We start from the raw sequence: 23,449 nt of genomic DNA, 5'->3' as shown, positions 1-23,449 counted from the left end.
AGGACTGGTTGAGGCCTTAGATTTAGGTTTCACTTGGCTTGCCGAGTCTTCTCACGCACAGCATGTTTCCAAAGGTCTCAGTCAGAAGTCATCGCCTCGGTGAGGCGCAATGTTCGAAGGTCGTGCCTCACTACCTCATCTCAGGTCTTCCTGGGCCTACCACTTCCACAGGTTCCCACAACTGCTAGGGTGTGGCACTTTTTGACACAGCTATCCTAATCCATTCTCGCTACATGACCATACCATCGCAATCGTCTCTCTTGCACACCACAACTGATGCTTCGTAAGTTCAACTTTCTCTCAAGGTACTTACACTGTGTCTAGTATGCACACTGACATTACACATCCATCGGAGCACACTGGCTTCATTCCTTGTTAGCCTACGCATGTCCTCAGCAGTCACAGCCCATGTTTCACTGCCATGAAGCACGGCTGTTCGTACACATGCGTCATACAGTCTGCCTTTTACTCTGAGTGAGAGGCCCCTTGTCATCAGCAGAGGTAAGAGCTCTCTGAACTTTGCCCAGGCTATTCTTATTCTAGCAGCTACACTTTCAGCGCACCCTCTCCCACTGCTAACTTGGTCACCTAGATAGCGGAAGCTATCAACTACGTCTAGTTTTTCTCCCTGGAATATGGCAGAAGTTGTTTTCTGCACATTTACAGTGTTTATAGCTCCTGAACATCTGCTACATACAAAAACTAACTTCCTAGTTAACCTGCCTTTGATATTGCTACACCTCTTCTGTGTCCATAGCTTGCACTGGGAGCATCTTATAGAGTTTCTACCCACGCCTTTTCTACAGATCAAGCAGGGCCATCTACATGAAGGGGTTTGTGTGTTGTCTACCTTCCTACTTATTAAGACTTTGGTTTTTGCTAGATTGACTCTAAGGCCCTTCGATTCTAGTCCTTGCTTCCACACTAGAAACTTCTCTAGTTCTGATAGTGACTCAGCAACTAGTGCAAGGTCATCAGCATAGAGGAGCTCCCAGGGGCATCCTGTCTTGAATTCCTCTGTTATAGCCTGGAGAACTATGATAAATAGAAGGGGGCTGAGGACAGAACCTTGGTGGACCCCTACCTCCACCCGGAATTCTTCACTGCCAATCCTCACCTTAATGTCTGCAGTGATAAACACTGTTTACAAGAGATAAATGCTGTTTACAAGAGGATTCTCTAAGAACTGTTACAAAGCAGACAAAATGATTTACCTTTATCATACGGAAAAGATATAGATAAAATATTCCATTCCAAATCAAATTGTTTATGATGATCCTTTAGATACTAAATTAATTTACTAAGCCCAGTATTGTTACATTTATTGATATGTCTAAATGTAAAATAATGATTATTCTTTTGGACAACTGAGATGAAGAACTACCTATATAAAAAAAAAGATGTCAGAAACAGAAGTAATTTTACACTGATAAATAGTTTCTAGTTTTAGAATTACTGCTAAGGAAACAAATGCAATTGGAATCAACTTCAGAAACACTAACACTGCTGCTATTATTATTTAAAGAATGGTTAGTGTTAACAAAATCAATGTTACTATTTTAATTAAGTGGATTTGTATTTAACAACTTATTATTATGTGAAGAGATGATTTGTGAAGTTTTTTGTGTTAGAAAACCCTATCATGATCTGGTGTGAATTAAGAATTGAACAGTATCTTGAATTTCTTGGGAAATTCTTTTCTATAGCTTCACTCGTAAGGGAGGTTGGATTTGATCTGCTTACCATATGGAATTATTAACCAAACAGTTTTGCTAGGATATACCTTGTTATTAGGGTAATTAGCTTTAAAACTCAGGAGTTCATTATAAAGGTACACCTTTAAAATGAAAAACAGGTCTTAAAGAAAGGTTATCTGCCTTACGCTGCAGAATTAGATTACTCAATTTGGTGTTGTTATTTGAAATAAAATTAATGTCGTTAGGACTTGACTTCATGTCCTGATTAATAGAGGTAGAATTAATGTCAATGGGGTTAATATAGGTAATTTTTTCTTTATAGTCTGCTTTAAGTAAGGCAGAGTTATAAAATTCAGCTTTATTGTTAAAGATATCAACATTAGCAGATAATCTAGAAAGTCTAAGTGAAATATTTCTAACTAAATTCCTTGTAATGGCCTTTGAATGATTACTGAAAGAGCTAATATATTTAAAATTAGTTGAGGGTTTATGGTATGAGAAATATGAATCATTATATAAGTTAAGAGTAATGTCCAAAAAGTTGGCTTTAGTTATATCATCATCGAAAACAATGTTTAAGCCCATTTTTCAGAAAAATTTAACCAACCTATTTTTAACCCTTTATAATTTTTGGTTAGAAACATTTTGAAGGTAGAGTAGACAATCATCACGATATAGACCTCCATTGATGTTAGGGAATTGGTCAGCCATCTCATAAAGGATATATATACCGACCAAATCAGCGATTTGTGCTGAATCAGAACTTCCCATCGTGACATCAAAACTGTTGGGTGTATCTTTCCCGACCCACAGCTTGTTAACAAATTTAATAGTAGATTTTCTGGCAGTTAACACAGCACATTGGCTCGCTCACAACAAATCAGGTCTCTGCAGGGATGAAATTAACATTGTGTTGGAGCTAGAAAACAAATTGCAGTTGTAGAAGCAATGGCTGGAATCTGAGGTCCTTAAGGTTAACTTAGCAAATACTAAGGTCTTAGTAAGTAAGAAAACAGACAAGACCCAACCCCCTTCAGGTAAGTGGTCCAGCTTGATTTGTAGGAAGGATGTAGGCAAGAATTCCATACGGTGTACTCAGTGCAAGCTATGGACACACAAGAGGTGCTGTGGAATAAAAAGAAGGTTAACAGAGAAGGTAGCATTTGTGTGTGGAAGATGCACAGGAACCATAAAAACTAAAGATACTCAAGAAACTGATTTTCTCAAATGCCCTGGAGGCTCTTTAGAAGTAGTGAATAATTTCTGCTACCTAGGGGACCTAATTGGCTGTGAAGTGGGGGGATGCATGGAAAGTGTAATAGCTAGAATAAGAACAGGATGGAAAAAATTCAGAGAGCTTTTAACTCTGTAGGTAACAAAGGTTTCTTTCACAGAGTGAAAGGAAAATTGTATGATGCATGCCTATGAACAATAATTCTACTTGGTAGTGAGATATGGGCTCTAAATGCAGAGGACATGCGAAGGCTAGAGAGGAATGAGGCTAGTATGCTCTTCTGGATGCGTAATGCAAGTGTGCATATTCAACAGTGTCCTGGTGTATTGAGAGAGAGGTTAGGCACAGGAGGAATTATATGCAGTGTGCAAAAGAGAGAAGACTGTGCTCATTTGGTCATGTGATGTGAATGGATGCCAACAGCTTCATAAACAAATGCCTATCTCTCAAAGATGATGGAACATGTGGAAGAGGAAGACCAGGAAAACATGGGATGAAGTACTGAAGGACAATCTGAACCCCTCACACAAGATACCTGGTGCCTTGTTATACTCAAGAAAACAGCCAAAATATTTGGTGTATCAAGATGTACTGTCTTGAAAGTAATGACAGCCTTTGAGAAAGAGGGAAAAACCTCCTTGTTGAAACAAAACTCTGGAAGAAACCCAAAACTTTCAGATAGCAACCATCAGACTCTTACGTAAATTGTTAGAAAGGATCACAAAAGTACAGCTCCCAAAATTACTGCAGAGCTTAATGATCACCTCAAGAACCCAGTTTCCACAAAAACTCTTCACCAGGATCTGCACAAAGCCAGATTTCATGGGAGAGCTGCAATCAGAAAACTACTACTTTCAAAAACAAATGTTGCAAAGCGTTCAGAGTGGAGTAAAAACCTACAGAATTGGTTCCTAGAGCAGTGGAAGAATATTATTTTCTCAGACAAGTCATCCTTTATCTTATTTCTAACCGCCGGCTGAGTATACGTGTGGAGACAGCCAAAAGAAATGGAGGAGGATCTGTGATGATTTGGGCGGGGGGGCTTTATCTTGGAAATCCGCCAGCCCTTCATGGCAGAATTAATAGTCAAGACTATTTAAGCATTTTATCTGATCAAATTCATCCTATGATTGCAGAATTGTTTCCGGAGGGAAATGCAATCTTTCAGGATGATAATACACCAATTCACACAGTTAAAGTTGTTACTGAATGGCACAAGGGACATTCTAGTGAAGTTGAACATCTTATCTGGCCACAACAGTCCCCAGATCTCAATATTATTGAACATTTATGGTGCATTTTAGAAAAACAAGTAAGGAGTCGATATCCTCCACTACAAGAACTAGAGATTGTTTTAGCTGAAAAACGGACAAAAATTCCTTTGGAAACAATTTAAACTTTGTACAAGTCCATACTTCATAGAACTCAAACTGTAATTACTGCCAAAGGCAGTCCTACTCCATATTAAAATACATTAGTTTGAAATTTTAAGGTGTATCCATTATTTTGTCCAACCCCTGTATCAGATCTACAGTTATATTCTGAGGCTCTAGCTCTATGAAGTCATCTCCATCACTTGTAAAATATATAATGACTACAATGACCTTACAGTTGATTAGCTTTTAGATCAGCCCTGATTCGGCACACATGATCAAAGGTGTATTCTTTGTAACAGACCCATCTTTGTTTTAAGGTATAGTGTATCTAAGCCTACATAACTCAATTTGGTGAAATGAGTTCTTTGGTCTATCAGATTACCTTATACCCTTCAAATATATGTGAAAATAATCATGCTATCATGTGGAAAGATAAGCCATTACAGTTTATAGGGACACCACTTTGGGAACCTATGTGAATATAGTGAAATTATAATGCACTGAAGCATGTCCCTAAAGCTATTGGGTCATAGGGAATACTACAAAAAACTTGATTTCATGTTGTGTAGCTTGAACAAGACAGTCACGGAGACCATCCATTTCTAAACTATATCTGCAAAAGGAATCAAATTCAGCTTCACAAGCTAATGATCCATTTACCAGAGTCCCAGTGCTGCCATAGCTTAAAATAGTGAACTAATTCCTACCCTCTATTACTTATTTACAGCTAGGTGGATTGCATATTTTAGTCTGTAATGTTTATACTTACCACTCTTTAGCATTTCTTCATTCTGTACATCATCATCATCAAAGTCAGAAGATAATGGCCGAGACATCAGTCGGATACTGGGTCCAATAATTATAGATTTAAGATCCCCAACTTTTACCTGAAAAAGAAAAATACAATAGTTGTCAAAATAAAAAAACATTGATCTTAAACTTACCACAACCATATAAAGAAAAATATTTTGCTTTACACTATATATTTAATTTGTTACAATTTAGAAAATGAAAACAAGCTAAGCAAGGGTAGCAAGTCAAGTAAATAGAAGCAACCAGGAATAGTGAACTGGATAAACAGGAATAAACTAAATAGTAGTTGAGTCCCACGTCAGCTGTGATCAAGTAAATGAATCATGAAAACTGTTCTAGCCACAAAAACCCCATCTTTTACTCAAGCAGCGTATCTAGAGCAACATTACTCAATTTTGTTTTCTTAAAAATAAGTAGCTTATGATTAAAGAGATTTTGTTTACTACTTCTATCAAGGCAAGTAGCCACATAGAGCTTCTTTGTTGATTTAATCAGGAAGAAGGCTTACTATGCAAAGAATGGAAAAAGACTACAGCTAAATGGAGTAATCAGTATAATAAAGTGAACAAGAAGTCAATAGGAGGGGGAGATATTGGATAAAAAGAGGGGAAGGATATCAGGTGAAAGGTGGAAAGATATCAAGTTAAAGGAGGTACCTCCCTTCCACCCAAGAAAAAAACATTGAATAAAAGATGATGGCTTAATATATCAGATACCACACTCTGAAGGTTCATTTTATGATTGCTGGATGTTACTAATATCTGAAGATCCAGAATTAATGACACATGAAAGTCTTCAGTAATAAAATTAGTAAGGTTCCTTTGAAGCTAATCCAAAGGCAATAGTTTATTAAACAAAATAAAATTGCCTGCTGATAACTGAAAAGAGTATTATGATACCTAAGAAAGTTGATTCAGATGGTGGTCAAGAAAAAGTTTGCTTATTTGTGTGGCAAAATGGATGAAGAGAAAGAGCGAAAGGAGGGGACAGAAAGTGAATCTTCATAGGAAATGTTCAACTGGAGCAATAGTCTAAGGCAGTAAACAAACAAAAACAATAAAGTAAAACAAGAACCTAACAAAACATACAGAAATACACACTTTACACTGCTTTCTGTTCACTATCATCATCATCATCGTTTAACGTCTGCTTTCCATGCTGGCATGGGTTGGACGGTTTGACTGAGGAATGGTGAGCCAGAAAGATGCATCAGGTTCAATCTGATCTGGTGAAGTTTCTACAGCTGGATGCCCTTCCTAACGCCAACCACTCCGGGAGTGTAGTGGGTGCTTTTACATGCAACCGACACAAGGGCCAGTCAGGCAACAACCATGTTCACGCTCAAAAGGTGTTTTTTACATGCTACCTGCACGGAAGCTAGTCTGGTGGCACTGGCAACGACCACGCTTGAATGTTGCTTTTCACATGCCGGTAAGGCGATGCTGACAACGATCACGCTCAAATGGTGCTTTTCATGAGCCAATCTGTGGCCCTGGCAACGATCACGCTTGGATGTGCTTTTAACGTTCCACTGGCACAAGTGCCAAGCAGGCAGTACTGTCATTGGCCACGTCAGCGATTTTGATTTGATTTCACTCGCCTCAATAGGTCTTCGCAAGCAAAGTTTATTGTCTAATGAATGAGGGGTACTCATAATTATGTAAAAAAAAGATTAAAAACAATATAATGCTAATATAAATACAGACATTTTTTCTCATACATTGAAATTTCCATCTTGGTGTAAGCCAGAAAAACTACTGGGACAGCAAATCTTTGATTTACGCAACTTCAATTTTGTCCTTTGTGTTTATGGGAGAATCCTGAACACCCAACACATGATTGAAGGTGCACTAACTGATTACAATAAATAACTGAGTGAACTATCAGAGGGATAGTTGATGGTGTTAGTTTAACAGTGAATACTGAGTATCATACCTATATTCAAGTAGTATGGAGTGTTCTGTGTTAACATTTCTGTGATAGGTTATTTTTAGATAACCATAACCCACTATTTATTTGTGTAATACCATTTTACAACAGACGTGTATACTCACGTCATAACATTTTTGGTGATGAGATTATTCGAAGCTCATGCTGGACCAATTTTTGCTTGAACATGGATGGTTTACTAGCTTTGCTAATTCAATTACAGCAACAACAGCAGTTGTTCGAATTTCAGAAGCAACAGCAAGTCTTAGTACAACTGATACAGAAGAAAACGGAAAATACCTCTAGTTCATTTACCCCTAACACTGTGGCAAACCTGATCGAAGAGTTTGCCTATAACCCAGAGGAGGGTACTATCTTCTCTGCTTACTGTAGAAGGTATGAGGAAATTTTTAGAGAAGAATGCTGTGACTGGCAAGATGAGAAAAAAACTCGAGCATGACAAATATTGCAATTTCATATTACCAAAGAAACTGGGTGAAGTCTGTTTTGAAGAAACGGTGAATATTCTATCAAAGATTTTCAGTGAAAGAAGCTCTTTATTTAATATGCACTGGCAATGCATGAATATTATAAAAAAAAGGATGAAAATATCTGAGGAACGCCAGAGAATAATCAACCTAAGGCAATATACGGAACAAACTGAAGCGAGAAACTGCTCTCATATACAGTCAGTGCGACTGAAAGTAAGAAATGAAAAGCAGAAAATTAACCCATGTTTTGGATGTAGAGAATTACACTACAGATTCAACTGTCCTTATAAAAATTGAAAATGCTTCAAGTGTGGTAAGATAGGTCATAAAGAATCACACCGCAAAACAAACCCAAGAAAATGGTTCAACAGAAAAAAATCATGTAAACAGTTTATTGGTGACAAGAAAGGACTCAAAGGAAATTTGTGTATGTAAAAATTAATAATACAAATATAAATTTACAGTTAGATACAGGTAGTGACATTACTTTTAATGAAAACACATGGGAAACACTCAGGAAATCTACACTACAGAAAACCTTGAAGATTGCAAGTGGAGTCTCGGGAATTAAATTAATTTTTAAAGGCAAAATTATCTGTAACATTACATTTCATGGTAAAACGATAAAAGCGAAAGCTTCATCATCATCATCATCACCATTGTTTAACGTCTGCTTTCCATGCTGGCATGGGTTGGACGGTTTGACTGCGGACTGGTGAGCCAGAGGCTGCACCAGGCTCAATCTGATATGGCAAAGTTTCTACTGCTGGATGCCCTTCCTAACGCCAGCCACTCCGAGAGTGTAGTGGGTGCTTTTTACATGCCACAGGCATGAGGGCCAGTCAGGCGGTTCTGGCAATGACCACGCTCAAAAGGTGTTTTTACCCGCTACCTGCACGGGAGCCAGTCCGGCGGCACTGGCAACGACCATGCTCAAATGTTATGTATTAAAAAATACAAGCAACTTTTTTGGAACTGACTGAATAGAACTGTTTGACTAATGGGATTCACCCATAAATAACTTTTGTAAAAAAGTAATGGGGTCGTGCACCAGGTCTAATACAGAGTCGGAAAATTTTAAATAGAAGTGAGAAGGTTGTTCACTGATGTTTTTTGGACAAGTTGTATTGGTGCAATAAATTTAAAGCAAAATTTCAGGTAAAAGAAAATTCATTACCAGTTTTCAAACCCAAATGTAATGTACTGCTTGCAGTACTGGAACAAGTGAATAAGGAATTGGACAGACTGGAAAAAAAATGGGAGTGATTGAAATGATCAACTATTCAGATTTGGCATCTCCAACAGTGTATGTAAAAAAGACCAATAAAATTTGTGTATGTACAGATTTCTTGATGGGACAAAATGAATGTGTAAGACAGTATAACTACCCATTACCTAGCCCAGAGGAAATCTTGAAATTGAATGGTGGAAAATTGTTCTTGAAAGTAGATCTTTCTGATGCTTACTTATAAATACAAGTGGAAGACAAATGTACTAAGCTGCTAACAATTAATACCCATAGAGGTGTGTACAAATTTAATTGGCTCCTGTTTGGCATAAAAGTTGCTCCAGCTACATTCGAACAAGCAATGGATGTGATGCTTGCAGAGTGTGACTTTGCGATGGCCTACCTGGATGATATATTAATTAAAAGTGAATCCTGTGATCAGCATGTCGAGCATGTGAAATGGTTTTTGAAAAAAATAAAAGATTAAGGTTTCAAACTGGGTGAGTAGAAATACGAAATTTTCTTGCCTAAAATTAAAAACTTAGGACAAATCATTGATAAAAACAGTCGTTGACCAGATCCACTGAGGGCAGATGCAATTAAAAATATGCCCCTTTCGACAAACTTTTTGGGGACTTGCAAACTATTATGAGATTTATATACCAAATATGCACAAGGTAAGAGCTCCACTAAATGATTTATTAAAAAAAGATGTAAAATGGAATTGGTCTGAAAATTGTCAGAAGGCTTTCGATAAAATTAAAAAGATATTAACGTCAGATTTGTCTTTAGCACATTTCAATCCTACATTGCAGATTATATTAGCTTCAGATGCCAATGAGTATGGTATCAGAGCAGTAATCTACATATATAAAACACAGGATGTGTGTGTGTTTGTTATGTCATTATAACTCGAGATCCACCCAACCAACCAATTTTAATGAAATTTTATACAAGGTCCACGGAGTGTCATAGGCCCAAAAAATTTTCCACTTCTTGCCTAATGCAGGCCCAGAGGCAGATAAACTGCATTTTTAAAGTTTTTTGCAGCATTAAGGCCCATAACTTGATGGGTATCCAGTCACTTTCTTCTAAATTAGGAACAAACATTAATCAGGCTCCTTGAATTGCTGTTGGCTAAAAAAAATTTCCAACGCTGACTACGCCCCCCCCCCCAATGCAGATTAATTAGATTTGAGTATACCGTACGGCGTTTTATCTTTGTTTTAGGGCATTTTCCGACAATAAAGCATTGACACTACATATGCATTATAAGTAATGTATAATATTTCTTGAAGACCTTTTTGTCCAGTTTGGCAGAGGAAATGAGAACATAAAATTTTTGTCAGCACCCTGTTCATGCTTCATGTTACCATCCCACACACCACCGGGTCATGTGTGTGTGTGTGTGTGTGTGAGGCTGAGTAAACGCACAACAAACCCATTCATCCATTCTTCAAAAGTGCCTTGTTGATGTTTCACGTTTCCAATCCTGCGCAATGCAGCACGACCTGGCAGAATGTCTGCTTTCTGTCATCCATGCCTGAACTATATAATGCAAAATGTTCATCCCAAAAAAAAAACAAACTGCTGTTGTGACTTACAGCCAGTCGAGTTTGACCATGTGACCACTTCTGGAAGTTATGCTTGCCACCTGCAATTAGTCCCCTCATTTTCCCTTCCCTATTTAGTTGGATGAGTAAATACAGGGGTGTCCCAGAATGATGATTTGAGTGAAATCGGAATGCATTGTTTTGAAAACTCACTTTTATTTATGTTTATCATGTTTGATATGTGTTAAAAGTGTATAAATTTTGAATTTTGTTTATAATTTTATTTTCATTCCTGTTGGACCCCTCTTATTTGTCCATGACAGATTTTTTTCAATTTGGCGGCAATCATTTTCTTTACCTCCATCCTCAAGATGGAGCAACCGTTTAGCTGAGCTTAAAGAACACGTTCAGTTAGCAGTGCAGGAGCTAACTCCTGAAATGCTTCAAAATGTGTTTCACAACACTAAGGAAAGACTTGAAGTATGCAGGGACACAGACATGATGAAAATTTTCAATAAAAGTTTGACATAAGATTTATAAATCTATAATGGAAGGCAAGGTTCTCAATATCGGCTGAATATTGCCTTCTCCCATTAATTTCTTGTTCTTCGTGTTGTTTAAGGCTCCAGCAATCGAGGAAAGAAATCTTAGGCAAAACGCAAGTTCTCAACCAGTTTTATTTACACTATACACAGGGGTGAAGTGCGTTGCTCTCTGTAGCCATCTCATGTGGAGTGAGTTCGTCGTTCTTCGTTACACGGGCCATTGCCTCAGGAGATACGACAAGCAGATTAGCCTAGAGGCCCAGCCAGTGAAGTGTGCTCTGCAAGCGCTCACAGTGAAAAAGAAAGCGAATCTGGTTGCTTGGCTGTTTTCTCCAGTTTGCCATTGAGATCTCGCTCCAGTCTCGGAGATGGCAATGGCTGCTGCAAGATCTCATCCAATATGGTGCCGAGTGCTTGTGCCACTACAAGGGCTCCCCACTGAATACGGCAGTGTGAAAACAGAATAATTGGAGCAGGCACAAGAAAGAGCAAAGATGGCAACTGATCACAACAAACAAGATATGGTACAAAAATGTGACAAGTCAAATAGAAAAATAATTGCAAGAAATATAAATGGGCATGCATAAAATTTGACAAAATGTCCAATGGCAGAATATTGGAACTGTTCAGTAACACAAGGAAGCAATTGTCTGTCACAGGAAACACAAAAAAGATTGTCAGATATAAATAGTTTTAGTGAGTTTTTGGGGCCAATGCAGTGTGGCCTATCCTGGTGACATAGGGTTTGTTTGTGTTAGATAGTGGTCGGGGTCACCAGTTTGTAACAACTGTGCGACAGGAGAAGGTGACGAGGAATGGCTCCTTTTGTACATCACACGGTCAATACAAATAAAAATATGAAAAGAGGATAAATAAGTATAAGTGCCAGAAAGAAAAGAGAGACACAACCGGTAGAATGCTTAAGAGAAGATCTTATTGATAAGTCAACTTGTGTGTCTGTGTGTGCGACATATAAACATAATAATAGACAGGCCATCATGTATACAAAGTGTGTGTGTATATACATGGATGTATGTGTGTGCGATAAGTACACAGCATAAAAAGAGTTGAAAATGACGTTAGAAGAATGTTTAGACTCTAGGATGATAAATAACAGTTCGTAGTCAAGGTACACAGTAGTTGAGGTGCTGTATCAAGAGGTTGAGGCGGCAATGCAGAGCCGGGGAGAGGCACATGTCATACAAGAAGTCGTGACTTCAATGCTGCTGCTGGTTATTTATTACAGGAGTTCTCGCAGGTTGTATTTGTTGTTAACCATGGTGAAGCAATTCACAAACGGTGTGTACATAGAGAAGTTGGTGTAGTTAAGAAGACGATGGTGGTGACGAAGATGGAGTTTCCTGTTAGCTGCTGGACGAAGTATCAAAGAGTCTTCATGTGGCTGCTGTTGTGTCGTCGCTGGAACTGGCTGCGTGCTCTGTGGTCACAGCACACAGGTCTGGAGCCAAGAGACATATGGGACAGTGAGAAACTGGCTTTTATAACATTCTGTCGGCTCACCAGAAGTTTAGAAAATACTGTCTCACGTGACTTTATCTGAAGGCTGCGATAGGTTGGGTTGCATCTTGGCGCGCTATTGAACAAGAGACAATCTGCGCCAATACCAACCAATCAGAGTGGTGGACACAACAGGGTCCAAAGGTGCGGCAAAAGGCTAGCTGTTATCTATTACGTCTGTATTTATGTATATATAACATAGCGAGAGAGAAGTATCCCTCAAGGCATACGCTACAGATAGCCCCCCTCCAGTCATTTTGTGGAAGATAAAATAGACGATAAAGGATGACACATCTGTAGCGATAACGAGAAAGAGCAGTTGGTCATGAAGCTGACACTGGGTCACCATTTCGTAAACATCTGTGCAAATGTCGGGCTGTGTGTCGGAATCACGTCAGGGTCACCATTTATAATAGGAGGCAAGGTTCCCAATATCGGCTGAATATCGCCTTCTCCCATTAATTTCTTCTTCTTTGTGTTGTTTAAGGCTCCAGCAGTCGAAGAAAGAAATTTTAGGCAAAACGCAGGTTCTCAAACAGTTTTATTTACACTATACACAGGGGTGAAGTGCGTTGCTCTCTGTAGCCATCTCATGCGGAGTGAGTTCGCCGTTCTCCGTTACGCAGGCCATTGTCGCAGGAGATATGACAAGCAGATTAGCCAAGAGGCCCAGCCAGTGAAGTGTGCTCTGCAAGCGCTCACAGTGAAAAAGAGAGCAAATCTGGTTGCTTAGCTGTTTTATCCAGTTTGCCATCGCGAGCCTCGTTGTGATCTCGCACATGGCAAATAGATGCAGGTGAGAGCTCACTCCAGTCTCGGAGATGACAATGGCTGCTGCGAGATCTCATCCAATATGGTGCTGACTGATTGTGCTGCTACAAATCTATTAGTTTTGGTAATAAACATAAAATTGTCAGTTTTTTAAAAATTCGCTCAATTTCATGAAAACAGATAGTTAATTCTGGAACACCCTGTATGGTGTAGCATTGTTAGTTGTTGCATTGCTCAAGTAAATATTGAAATCAAAGGTTTTCTTGCTGTAAACATCCTATCTTTTTGTTAAGCATATTGTATCAAGGAGTATATTATCCAAAATGTATCACTCCTTTGTGACTGAGATGTTTGCTTTCCAATCATCTCGCCTTGGGTTCAGTCCCTCTGTGCAGCACATTGGGTAATTCTCTTTCATTACAACTCCATGCTGACCAAAGTCTTGTGTATTATATAATTGCCATTACTGTATTGATATATAAAATAACACATACAAGTCACTTATTATTGTCCTATAATAAACAAACAGAAGTTTGTGTATGAAATTGATCTTTCTACTTCAATTATTACATGTTTTTTTCTTATAAAATACACACATACAGGAGAAGTAAATCTCTATATATAACTAGCAGAGGCACCCGGCGTTGCTCGGGAATGAAATTTTTGCTTATATACTTGAAGAAAAAAAGGCAAAATAAGCTGTATAGAAATTTGAGGACATTCTGTAGATGAACTCTCAGATGAATGATGGCTGGCGCCTCTCATGAATGGGGAAAATTGAAGATGTGCCAAAAAGCCTCATTGGTACTTGGAAACTTTTACGAAAATTAAAATGGGGATTAAACGAAAAAAATGATTTACGTGAATATCCTCAGAAGAGTAATTGAAATAAATGGCGATTGTGGACCCCCCCCCCACGTGCACATACACACGTGTGTCTTTGTAAATAGGTTTGTATACATTTATGTATGTGTGTGTTTGTAAGAGACAGAGTGTGAGTGAGAGAGAGAGGTTTGTTGTCATGTATACGTACATGCATAAATATACATACATCTTTGGATGTATGCATGACAACACAGCCCTTGACTCACTCACACTCTGTCTCTTACAAACACGCACACGCGCGCATACACACGTGTGTCTTTGTAAATATGTTTGTATACATTTATGTATGTGTGTGTTTGTAAGAGACAGAGTGTGAGTGAGTCAAGGGGTGTGTGTGTACGTGTGTATGTGTGTGAGACAGAGTGAGAGAGCGGTGTGTATGTAGTATTTACTCTCTCTTTCTCTCTCTCATACACACGAACACACAAAATAGAGAGTGAAGCTTTTTGCGGTTGTTACGTCAATACCGGAAGTTGACATTGAGGAACCTTTTTAAAGAAGTGAATCTTAAATATAAAGCAATATTATTTATTTTTAATTAAAAAAATCAAATGAAGAGCCTAAGATTTATCCGAGGTCAAATTATCCATGCATTACAAGTATGGAAACATTTGGTGAAGTCGATTTCACGTGAAAAGCGATTACACACACATCTCTGTTTTATATATAGTATAGATAATACTTTGAATATGGCTATTGAGAAAGAGTAAAAGTAATTACCCAATCAATGACGGGTATTACTGCTAGTTCTACATAAATACAAGGATGGTAACATGAAGGCTGTGGCCCATGCCTTGTGTTCTCTGCTACCAGCAGAGAAAAATTACAGCCAAATTCAAAAAGAGGCTCTAGTGATTATTTTTGCTGTAAAAAAAATTTCATAGATTCTTACATGGTATAAGTTTTTGACTACAGACTGACCATCATCCATTATCATCTATACATGGATCGAAGAAAGAAATCCCTCCCCATACTGCTAACAGGTTGCAATGCTGAGGTACTATATTACTAAACTGCAATTTTAAGATGGAATTTATACCATCCAAGAAATTAGGACATGCTAATTGTTTATCAAGGTTGATACCAAAAGATACTGAACCACTTGAAGACACCGTGATTGCAGTGTTGCAAGCAGTAAAAGAAATTAAAAATATTCTATGTAATGTTGTATGAGAATTACCAATTACGTTAGAAGAAATCCAACTAAAAGTGGAAAATAAATTTATGATGATGATGATGAAAGGAATTCTGAGTGCAGAAAAAAGAAACAAAAATATGTGTTTTGCAGAACACAACACAAATTCAAATCGGCTCTCAATTTGTGACAATGTGCTAATGTACAAACAAAGAGCGGTAGTGCTGGCCACATTACAGAAACGAATACTAAATGAATTTCACATTGATCAACTGGGGATTTCACAAATGAAATCAGCGATGAGAAGCTATGTGTACTGGCCAAGAATGGACCAAGAGATTGAAGAACTAGTGTAAGCATACAAAAACTGTTCTCTAGCAGCAAAATCACCTACCACAAAATGGCAACTGTGGCCAAAAACAGATATCCCATGGTCCAAACTGCATGTTGATTTTGCAGGTCCACTTAATGGTTCACATTACCTCATCGTGGTAGACAGTTTTTCTAAGAGGCCTGAAGTACATAAGTGTAAAAAAACTGACATCCTCGGTTACAGTAAGTTTTTACATGAATTGTTCGCCAGGTATGGTATTTCTGATACCACTATGTCTGACAATGGAACTCAGTTAACTGGAGATGTGTTCAAAAAATTCTGTAAAATGTTATCTTTCAAACATGTGACCACTCCACCATATCATCCTAGGTCAAATGGACAAGCGGAGCGACACTACGATAGATTGCTTAATAAAGAGAATGAATGGGAGAAAGAGAGTCTGCTGTATGTTGACCCAACAGAGGGACCACCTATCCGAGTTGACAGTACCATGGTAGATAAAGCAATTAAGAGTATGAAGACAGGGAAAGCTGCTGGCCCATCAGGAATCACTGCAGAGATGCTCAAAATATCTGGCAGTGTTGGCTATAGCCTAGTCACCCGTATTGTTAACCAGGTGATACACGAAGGAGTCATACCCAATGACTGGTGTAGCAGCACCATAGTCAACTGCTACAAAGGTAAAGGTGACTCTTTAGATACAAATAATTACAGAGGTATCAAGCTTTTAGATCAGGTAATGAAAGTCACGGAGAGGGTCATAGCTCAACTGCTTAGGGAGCGAGTCAGTTTAGATGAGATGCAGTTTGGTGAGAAAAGCACCACTGATGCTATATTCCTGGTAAGACAGCTTCAGGAAAAATACCTAGCCAAGGATAAACCTCTGTACCTGGCTTTCGTTGATATGGAGAAAGCCTTTGACAGGGTCCCCCAATCTCTCATCTGGTGGTCAATGAGGAAACTAGGGATAGAAGAATGGTTAGTGAGGGCTGTGCGAGCCATGTACAGAGACGCTGTCAGTAAGGTGAAGAATTCCGGGTGGAGGTAGGGGTCCACCAAGGTTCTGTCCTCAGCCCCCCTCCTATTTATCATAGTCCTCCAGGCTATAACAGAGGAATTCAAAACAGGATGCCCCTGGGAGCTCCTCTATGCTGATGACCTTGCACTAATTGCTGAGTTACTATCAGAACTAGAGGAGAAGTTTCAGGTGTGGAAGCAAGGACTAGAATCGAAGGGCCTTAGAATCAACCTAGCTAAAACCAAAGTCCTAATAAGTAGGAAGGCAGACAAAACACAAACTCTTTCGGGTAGATGGCCCTGCTCGATCTGTAGAAAAGGAGTGGGTAGTAACTCTATAAGATGCACCCAGTGCAAGCTATGGACACATAAGAGGTGCAGCAATATCAAAGGAAGGTTAACTAGGAAGTTAGTTTTTGTATGTAGCAGATGTTCAGGAGCTATAAACACTGTGAATGTGCAGAAAACAACTTTTGCCACATTCCAGGGAGAAAAACTAGAAGCGGTTGATAGCTTCCGCTATCTTGGTGACCAAATTAGCAGTGGGGGTGGGTGCGCTGAAAGCGTAGCTGCTAGAATTAGAATAGCCTGGGCAAAGTTCAGAGAGCTCTTACCTCTGCTGGCAACAAAGGGTCTCTCTCTCAGAGTAAAAGGCAGATTGTATGACGCATGTGTACGAACAGCCATGCTTCAATGGCAGTGAAACATGGGCCGTGACTGCTGAGGACATGCGTAGGCTCGCAAGGAATGAAGCCAGTATGCTCCGATGGATGTGTAATGTCAGTGTGCATACTAGACAGTGTATCAGTACCTTGAGAGAAAAGTTGAACATACGAAGCATCAGTTGTGGTGTGCAAGAGAGACAATTGAGCTGGTATGGTCATGTAGCGAAAATGGATGAGGATAGCTGTGTGTAAAAGTGCCACACCCTAGCAGTTGAGGGAACCTGCGGAAGAGGTAGGCCCAGGAAGACCTGGGATGAGGTGGTGAGGCACGACCTTCGAACATTGGGCCTCACCGAGGCGATGACTTCTGACCGAGACCTTTGAAAATATGCTGTGCGTGAGAAGACTCGGCAAGCCTAGTGAGACCTAAATCTATGAACTCAGCCAGTCCACATATGCGTACCTTCCTTCATTGGACACCAAACTCCACTTGCGAAAACCTGTTGAGGCAAGTGAAATCAAAATCTAGTTAAATTGGACACTAAACTCCACTTGCGAAGACCTGATGATGCAAGTGAAATCGAAATCGAGTTAAATTCGACGACTGGCACCCATGCCAATGCCGTTTCCTTCATTGGACATGAAACTCAGCTTGCGAACACTTATTGGGGCAAGCGAAATCGAAATCGTGGTGGCACCTGTGCCCAGCATCCCCTTTCTGGCACTTGTGCCTGCAGCATGTGTATGGACCTTCGAGTGGGATAGTTGCCGGTGCCCCTGGACTGGCTCATGTGCGGGTGACACATGAAATGCACCATTTTGGGCGTGGCCGTTGCCAGTGCCGCTTGGCTGGCCTTCGTGGGATTTTCGATCGAGATCGTTGCCAGTGCCCCTGGACTGGCTCTTGTGCGGGTGACACATGAAATTTCTCGAGCGAGACCGTTGTCAGTGCCCCTGGACTGGCTCTTGTGCGGGCCCGTTGTAGGATTTTCGAGCGAGATCGTTGCCAGTTCCTCTGGACTGGCTCTTGTGCGGGTGACACATGAAATTTTTCGAGCGAGATCATTGCCAGTGCCCCTGCACTGGCTCTTGTGTGGGGCTGTCGTAGGATTTTCGAGCGAGATCGTTTCCAGTGCCCCTGGACTGGCTCTTGTGCGGGTGACACATGAAAAGCACCATTTCAGGCGTGGCCGTTGCCAGTGCCGCCTGGCTGGCCTTCATGGGATTTTCGATCGAGATCGTTGCCAGTGCCCCTGGACTGGCTCTTGTGCGGGGCCGTCGTAGGATTTTCGAGCGAGATCGTTGCCATCGCCCCTGGACTGGCTCATGTGCGGGTGACACATGAAATGCACTATTTTGGGCGTGGCCGTTGCCAGTGCCGCCTGGCTGACCTTCGTGAGATTTTCGAGCGAGATCGTTGCCAGTGCCCCTGGACTGGCTCATGTGCGGGTGACACATGAAATGCACCATTTTGGGCGTGGCCGTTGCCAGTGTCGCCTGGCTGGCCTTCGTGAGATTTTCGAGCGAGATCGTTGCCAGTGCCCCTGGACTGGCTCATGTGCGGGTGACACATGAAATGCACCATTTTGGGTGTAGCCGTTGCCAGTGCCGCCTGGCTGGCCTTCGTGGGATTTTCGATCGAGATCGTTGCCGGTGTCCCTGGACTGGCTCTTGTGCGGGTGACACATGAAATTTTTCGAGCGAGACCGTTGCCAGTGCCCCTGGACTGGCTCTTGTGCGGGTGACACATGAAAATTTTTCGAGCGAGATCGTTGCCAGTGTCCCTGAACTGGCTCTTGTGTGGGGCCGTCGTAGGATTTTCGAGCGAGATCGTTGCCAGTGCTCCTGGACTGGCTCTTGTGCGGGTGGCACATAAAATGCATAATTTTGAGCATGGCCGTTGCCACTACCGCCTGACTGGCCTTCGTGTGGGTGACACGTAAAAGCACCCACTACACTCTCTGAGTGGTTGGCGTTAGGAAGGGCATCCAGCTGTAGAAACTCTGCCAAATTAGATTGGAGCCTGGTGTAGCCATCTGGTTTCACCAGTCCTCAGTCAAATCGTTGAACCCATACTAGCATGGAAAACGGACATTAAACGATGATGATGATGATGATGATAATTTAAGAGGGCTTTAAAGAAAGCAAACAACGAAATAATGGATGACCTAGTGCTTCAACAGTTTTTGAGAATATATCATGTGACATCAAATCCCAATTCCCCATCTAGAATGTCACCTGCAGAATTAATGTTCACTAGGAAGATTAGATCAGTGTTTGACAAGTTGCTACCGGGTAAAAAAAAAAAAGAAAACGATTGGACAAGTATAATACAAAATATTTCAAAATTGGTGACAAAGATTTCTTTAAATTGTATAAAAATGGTAAAGAAATGTGGGAAGACGGAGTGATTACTAAATAGATTGAGAAAGTGTTATTTTTGGTAAAAGGTCACAACTACAAACATAAGAGACATATAAATCAACTAAAAATGACTGAGGAAACAGTCAGAAGAAATGAAATTCTGATGGAAGTCTTCTATGATTTGTATGAGATGTACCAATACCTAAACAAATTGTGGAAACTACACATTCAAGTATGAGAAAAAGAAAACTAACAGAAATACTTGAAATAGACCCTAAGCGCAAAAGATATTAAGCTCTGGGTGGAGTTAAATTCTCAAAAAAAAGGGAGATGTTATGGAAGAATCCTGAACACCCCCATGTAACTGAAGGTGACTAACTGATCACAATAAGAACTGAGTGAACTGTCAGGGGGATAGTTGATGGTGTTAGTTTACCATGTTAGTTTGGTGTGTGTTGGTTTAATAGTTGGTAGTTGAAAAGTGAAAACTGAGTATCATACCTTACATTCAAGTAGTACGGAGTGCGTTCTGTGTTAACATATTTCTGCGATTGGTTATTTTTAGATAACCACAACCAACTATTTATTTGTGTAAATACCATTTTACACCAGACATGTATACTCACATCATAACATGACCGAAATTACATTTGCTAACCCACTAGCCTTTCTGTTTTGAAGAATTTATGTTTTAATAAAACAGAAAAATCCCATGGTCTCCAAAATGGAATGTTTATATTTTTATCAGGATTTTAATGAATTCATGTTTTTACATGCATAATGAATGTACAGTTTTGTATATTCACTGTGTCAGTGTGTACCATCCATATCCTAGTTTCTCTAGTTGCTCAACCCACTTCTATTCACCTTGTACCTTGAGGAGCACCTGGACACCTTATCACCACAATTTATCTCTTTGCAGCTCCTACTGATCATTCTCACCCTCGTTTCGAAATGTGAGTAGCCATGTAGCTCCTGTACAAGAACCTACTCTGCTCCCCACACCACTTCTGCTTTCTCTCATAACTTAACCCCTAGTCCCCTAGCATAAAGCTGCCCACATCCCTTGGGGAATCATAGTCTTGAGAACTGCATAACGATCTCAATAATGCTGGTGACATGAAAAAAGCATGCAGTACACACTGTAAAGTGGTTAGTGTTAAAAAGGGTATCTAGCTGCAGAAACCATGCCAAACCCAACACTGGAGCACACTGCAGTTCTTGAAGCCATCCAACCTGTGGAACACAGTCAGTAATCCTTTAGTGTTCAGATTAATCTATCAAATGTAATGCTTATTTGTTCATGTTATTTTGAATTATTCAGGTTCAAGAGTAGTGTCCACAATATTTGATTATAACTTTGTTAATTTTTTACATACAGATTTGAAATTTTGTCAGTGGGTGCTTATATACCAGTGGATTATAGTTACGGAATTTTAGCTGATCTTGCTGATTAAATTTAACTTTTATGGGTATGTAAATTTCATTTACAGGTGTAAAAGCAATAACATATGGATAAACACTAAAATTGAAATTACTAAAATTATCCTAGATGTCAACCACCAACAATTCTGCCACTTTTCAAGATGAGGTACATTTATTTGAATTAATTAAAATACAGGTATAATCGGTACAAGGATTTATTCTTTCTCTATACTTCACTCAAACATTTTCATTGAAAATAAAGTACAAAACTCTTTTATTAGTCAATATACCATTGGCCATGTACTCTTATACAATTTAATGAATACATTTACATAACAGAATGTATCTAACAAAAAAGGCTCATTAACAGGTGAAGTAAAGGTGAATACAGGTGTGCAACATACTGAAAATTAATATGTATTTCTCACTTTCACACATTATCTATATATATAAAAATGAGAATGTGTGTCTGTCTGTCTGTGTGAATCCCTAAAACTCGAGAACTACGCAACCAATTTCATTCAAATTTTACACATGCCTTACTTAGGGTTCCAGTTGTGTTTTAGTCAAAAAAAATTATTAACTTCTTGCAGGGTTCGAGCACACGGCAACATAATATCTCCACTATTTAAGTATTACGTGTCAAAAGTGAAACAAAAACACTCATGTCAAATACTTTCACTTTAAAAATGAAACTATTCCACTAACTGAAACAATCACATTTCGATACTGTAGTGACAGAGACTTTCACAGAGAGAGAAAGAGAGAAAGAGAGAGAGAGAAAGAGAGAAAGAGAGAGACAGAAAGAGAGAGAGAGAGAGATGTATATGTATACATATACATGTATATGTACACCATTTCGATACTGTAATGACAGATACTTTCAGAGAGAGAGAGAGAGAGAAAGAGAGAAAGAGAGAGATGTATATGTATACATATAGATGTACACGTATATGTATATATATATAGATCTATACATACATGTATATATATACATATGTGTAGATGTATATATATATATATAGATGTACATGTAATATGTACACATATATACATGCATACAGATATCTATACATATATACACCCATCACACACACATACACATGCACACAAACACACATTAGTCATTTGTTTTCTTATCCAAAACTACGTCAAAAGTACTGAATGGATCTTTATGAAATTTGGAAATTATATTCTTTGCATAACGGCCATAACTCCCATGAAAATTCATATATTTTTGATCATCATCATCGTTTAACGTCCGCTTTCCATGCTAGCATGGGTTGGACGATTTGACTGAGGACTGGTGAAACCGGATGGCAACACCAGGCTCCAATCTAATTTGGCAGAGTTTCTACAGCTGGATGCCCTTCCTAACGCCAACCACTCAGAGAGTGTAGTGGGTGCTTTTACGTGTCACCCGCACGAAAACGGCCACGCTCGAAATGGTGTCTTTTATGTGCCACCCACACAGGCCAGTCCAGGGGCACTGGCAACGATCTCACTCGAAAATCCTACGGGAGCCAGTCAGGCGGTACTGGCAACGGCCACGCTCAAAATGGTGCATCTCATGTGCCACCCGCACAAGAGCCATATATATACATATGTATATATATATATATATATACATATGTATATATATATACATATATATACATATATATATATACATATATATATATACATATGTATATATATATATATACATATGTGTATATATATATATACATATGTATATATGTATATACATATGTATATATATATACATATGTATATATATTTATTCATGTATATACACAAACACGCACACGTATGTATACACACATGCATATTCACATACACAAGTTTACTTATACATCTATATATATATATATATATATACACACACATATTTACAATATGCATACATATATAATTCATACACATATGTATATATATATTTATGGTAAAACATTATTTTACATATCAATTCAAATCTAAATAAAAGAATTTATATCTCAATAAAAGAGTTTATAATATGAAACCCACATACACTTTATTTAAATACAGGGGAGATAACTATTTCCATTTGTAAACAAAATGAAAAACGAAACCAACAAAAACAATTTATCAGGTCATCCCATAAGCTCTGTCCAAATTTTGAATAAAGTAAACAAGTGATCAAATGTTATATTTAATTGAAATTTAATCATCAATGTACTTTCCCTGATTATCTATGACTTCCTTCCATTTATTTACAAGCTTTTTAATCCCATCAATGTAAAACTCTTTTGGTTTCAAAGCGAAAAGCTCTGAAATGTCAGTTTCGACCTCTTCCTGGCTTGCTAAAGTTCCCAGATCTCAAGATTATTGAACATTTATGATGCATTTTAGAAAAACAAGTAAGGAGTCAATATCCTCCACCATCATCACTACAAGAACTGGAGACTGTTTTAGCTGAATTCAAGCTGCAATTACTGCCAAAGTTTT

General features: G+C 39.1%; 1 protein-coding gene across 2 annotated transcripts in view; it reads right to left on the bottom strand.

Annotated features, from left to right (window-relative positions):
• LOC106878373 (translation initiation factor eIF2B subunit epsilon) overlaps positions 1-23,449 on the bottom strand; it is a 160,006-nt gene that overhangs the window by 87,208 nt on the left and 49,349 nt on the right. For both annotated transcript variants that reach the window (XR_016242603.1, XM_089355153.1), the window contains exon 9: positions 5,077-5,194. Coding sequence is in view for 1 of the 2 variants with exons in the window: in XM_089355153.1 (XP_089211279.1) it covers positions 5,077-5,194 (118 nt within the window). In the remaining variant the exon portion in view is untranslated. The remainder of the gene's footprint in view (positions 1-5,076; positions 5,195-23,449) is intronic.

This window comes from Octopus bimaculoides, chromosome 7 (assembly GCF_046866305.1).
Source record: "Octopus bimaculoides isolate indiv1 chromosome 7, ASM4686630v1, whole genome shotgun sequence".
In the NCBI taxonomy this organism is placed as follows: domain Eukaryota; kingdom Metazoa; phylum Mollusca; class Cephalopoda; order Octopoda; family Octopodidae; genus Octopus; species Octopus bimaculoides.
Note: the sequence above shows the minus strand (reverse complement) of the source record. Positions and strands in the feature narration are given on the sequence as shown.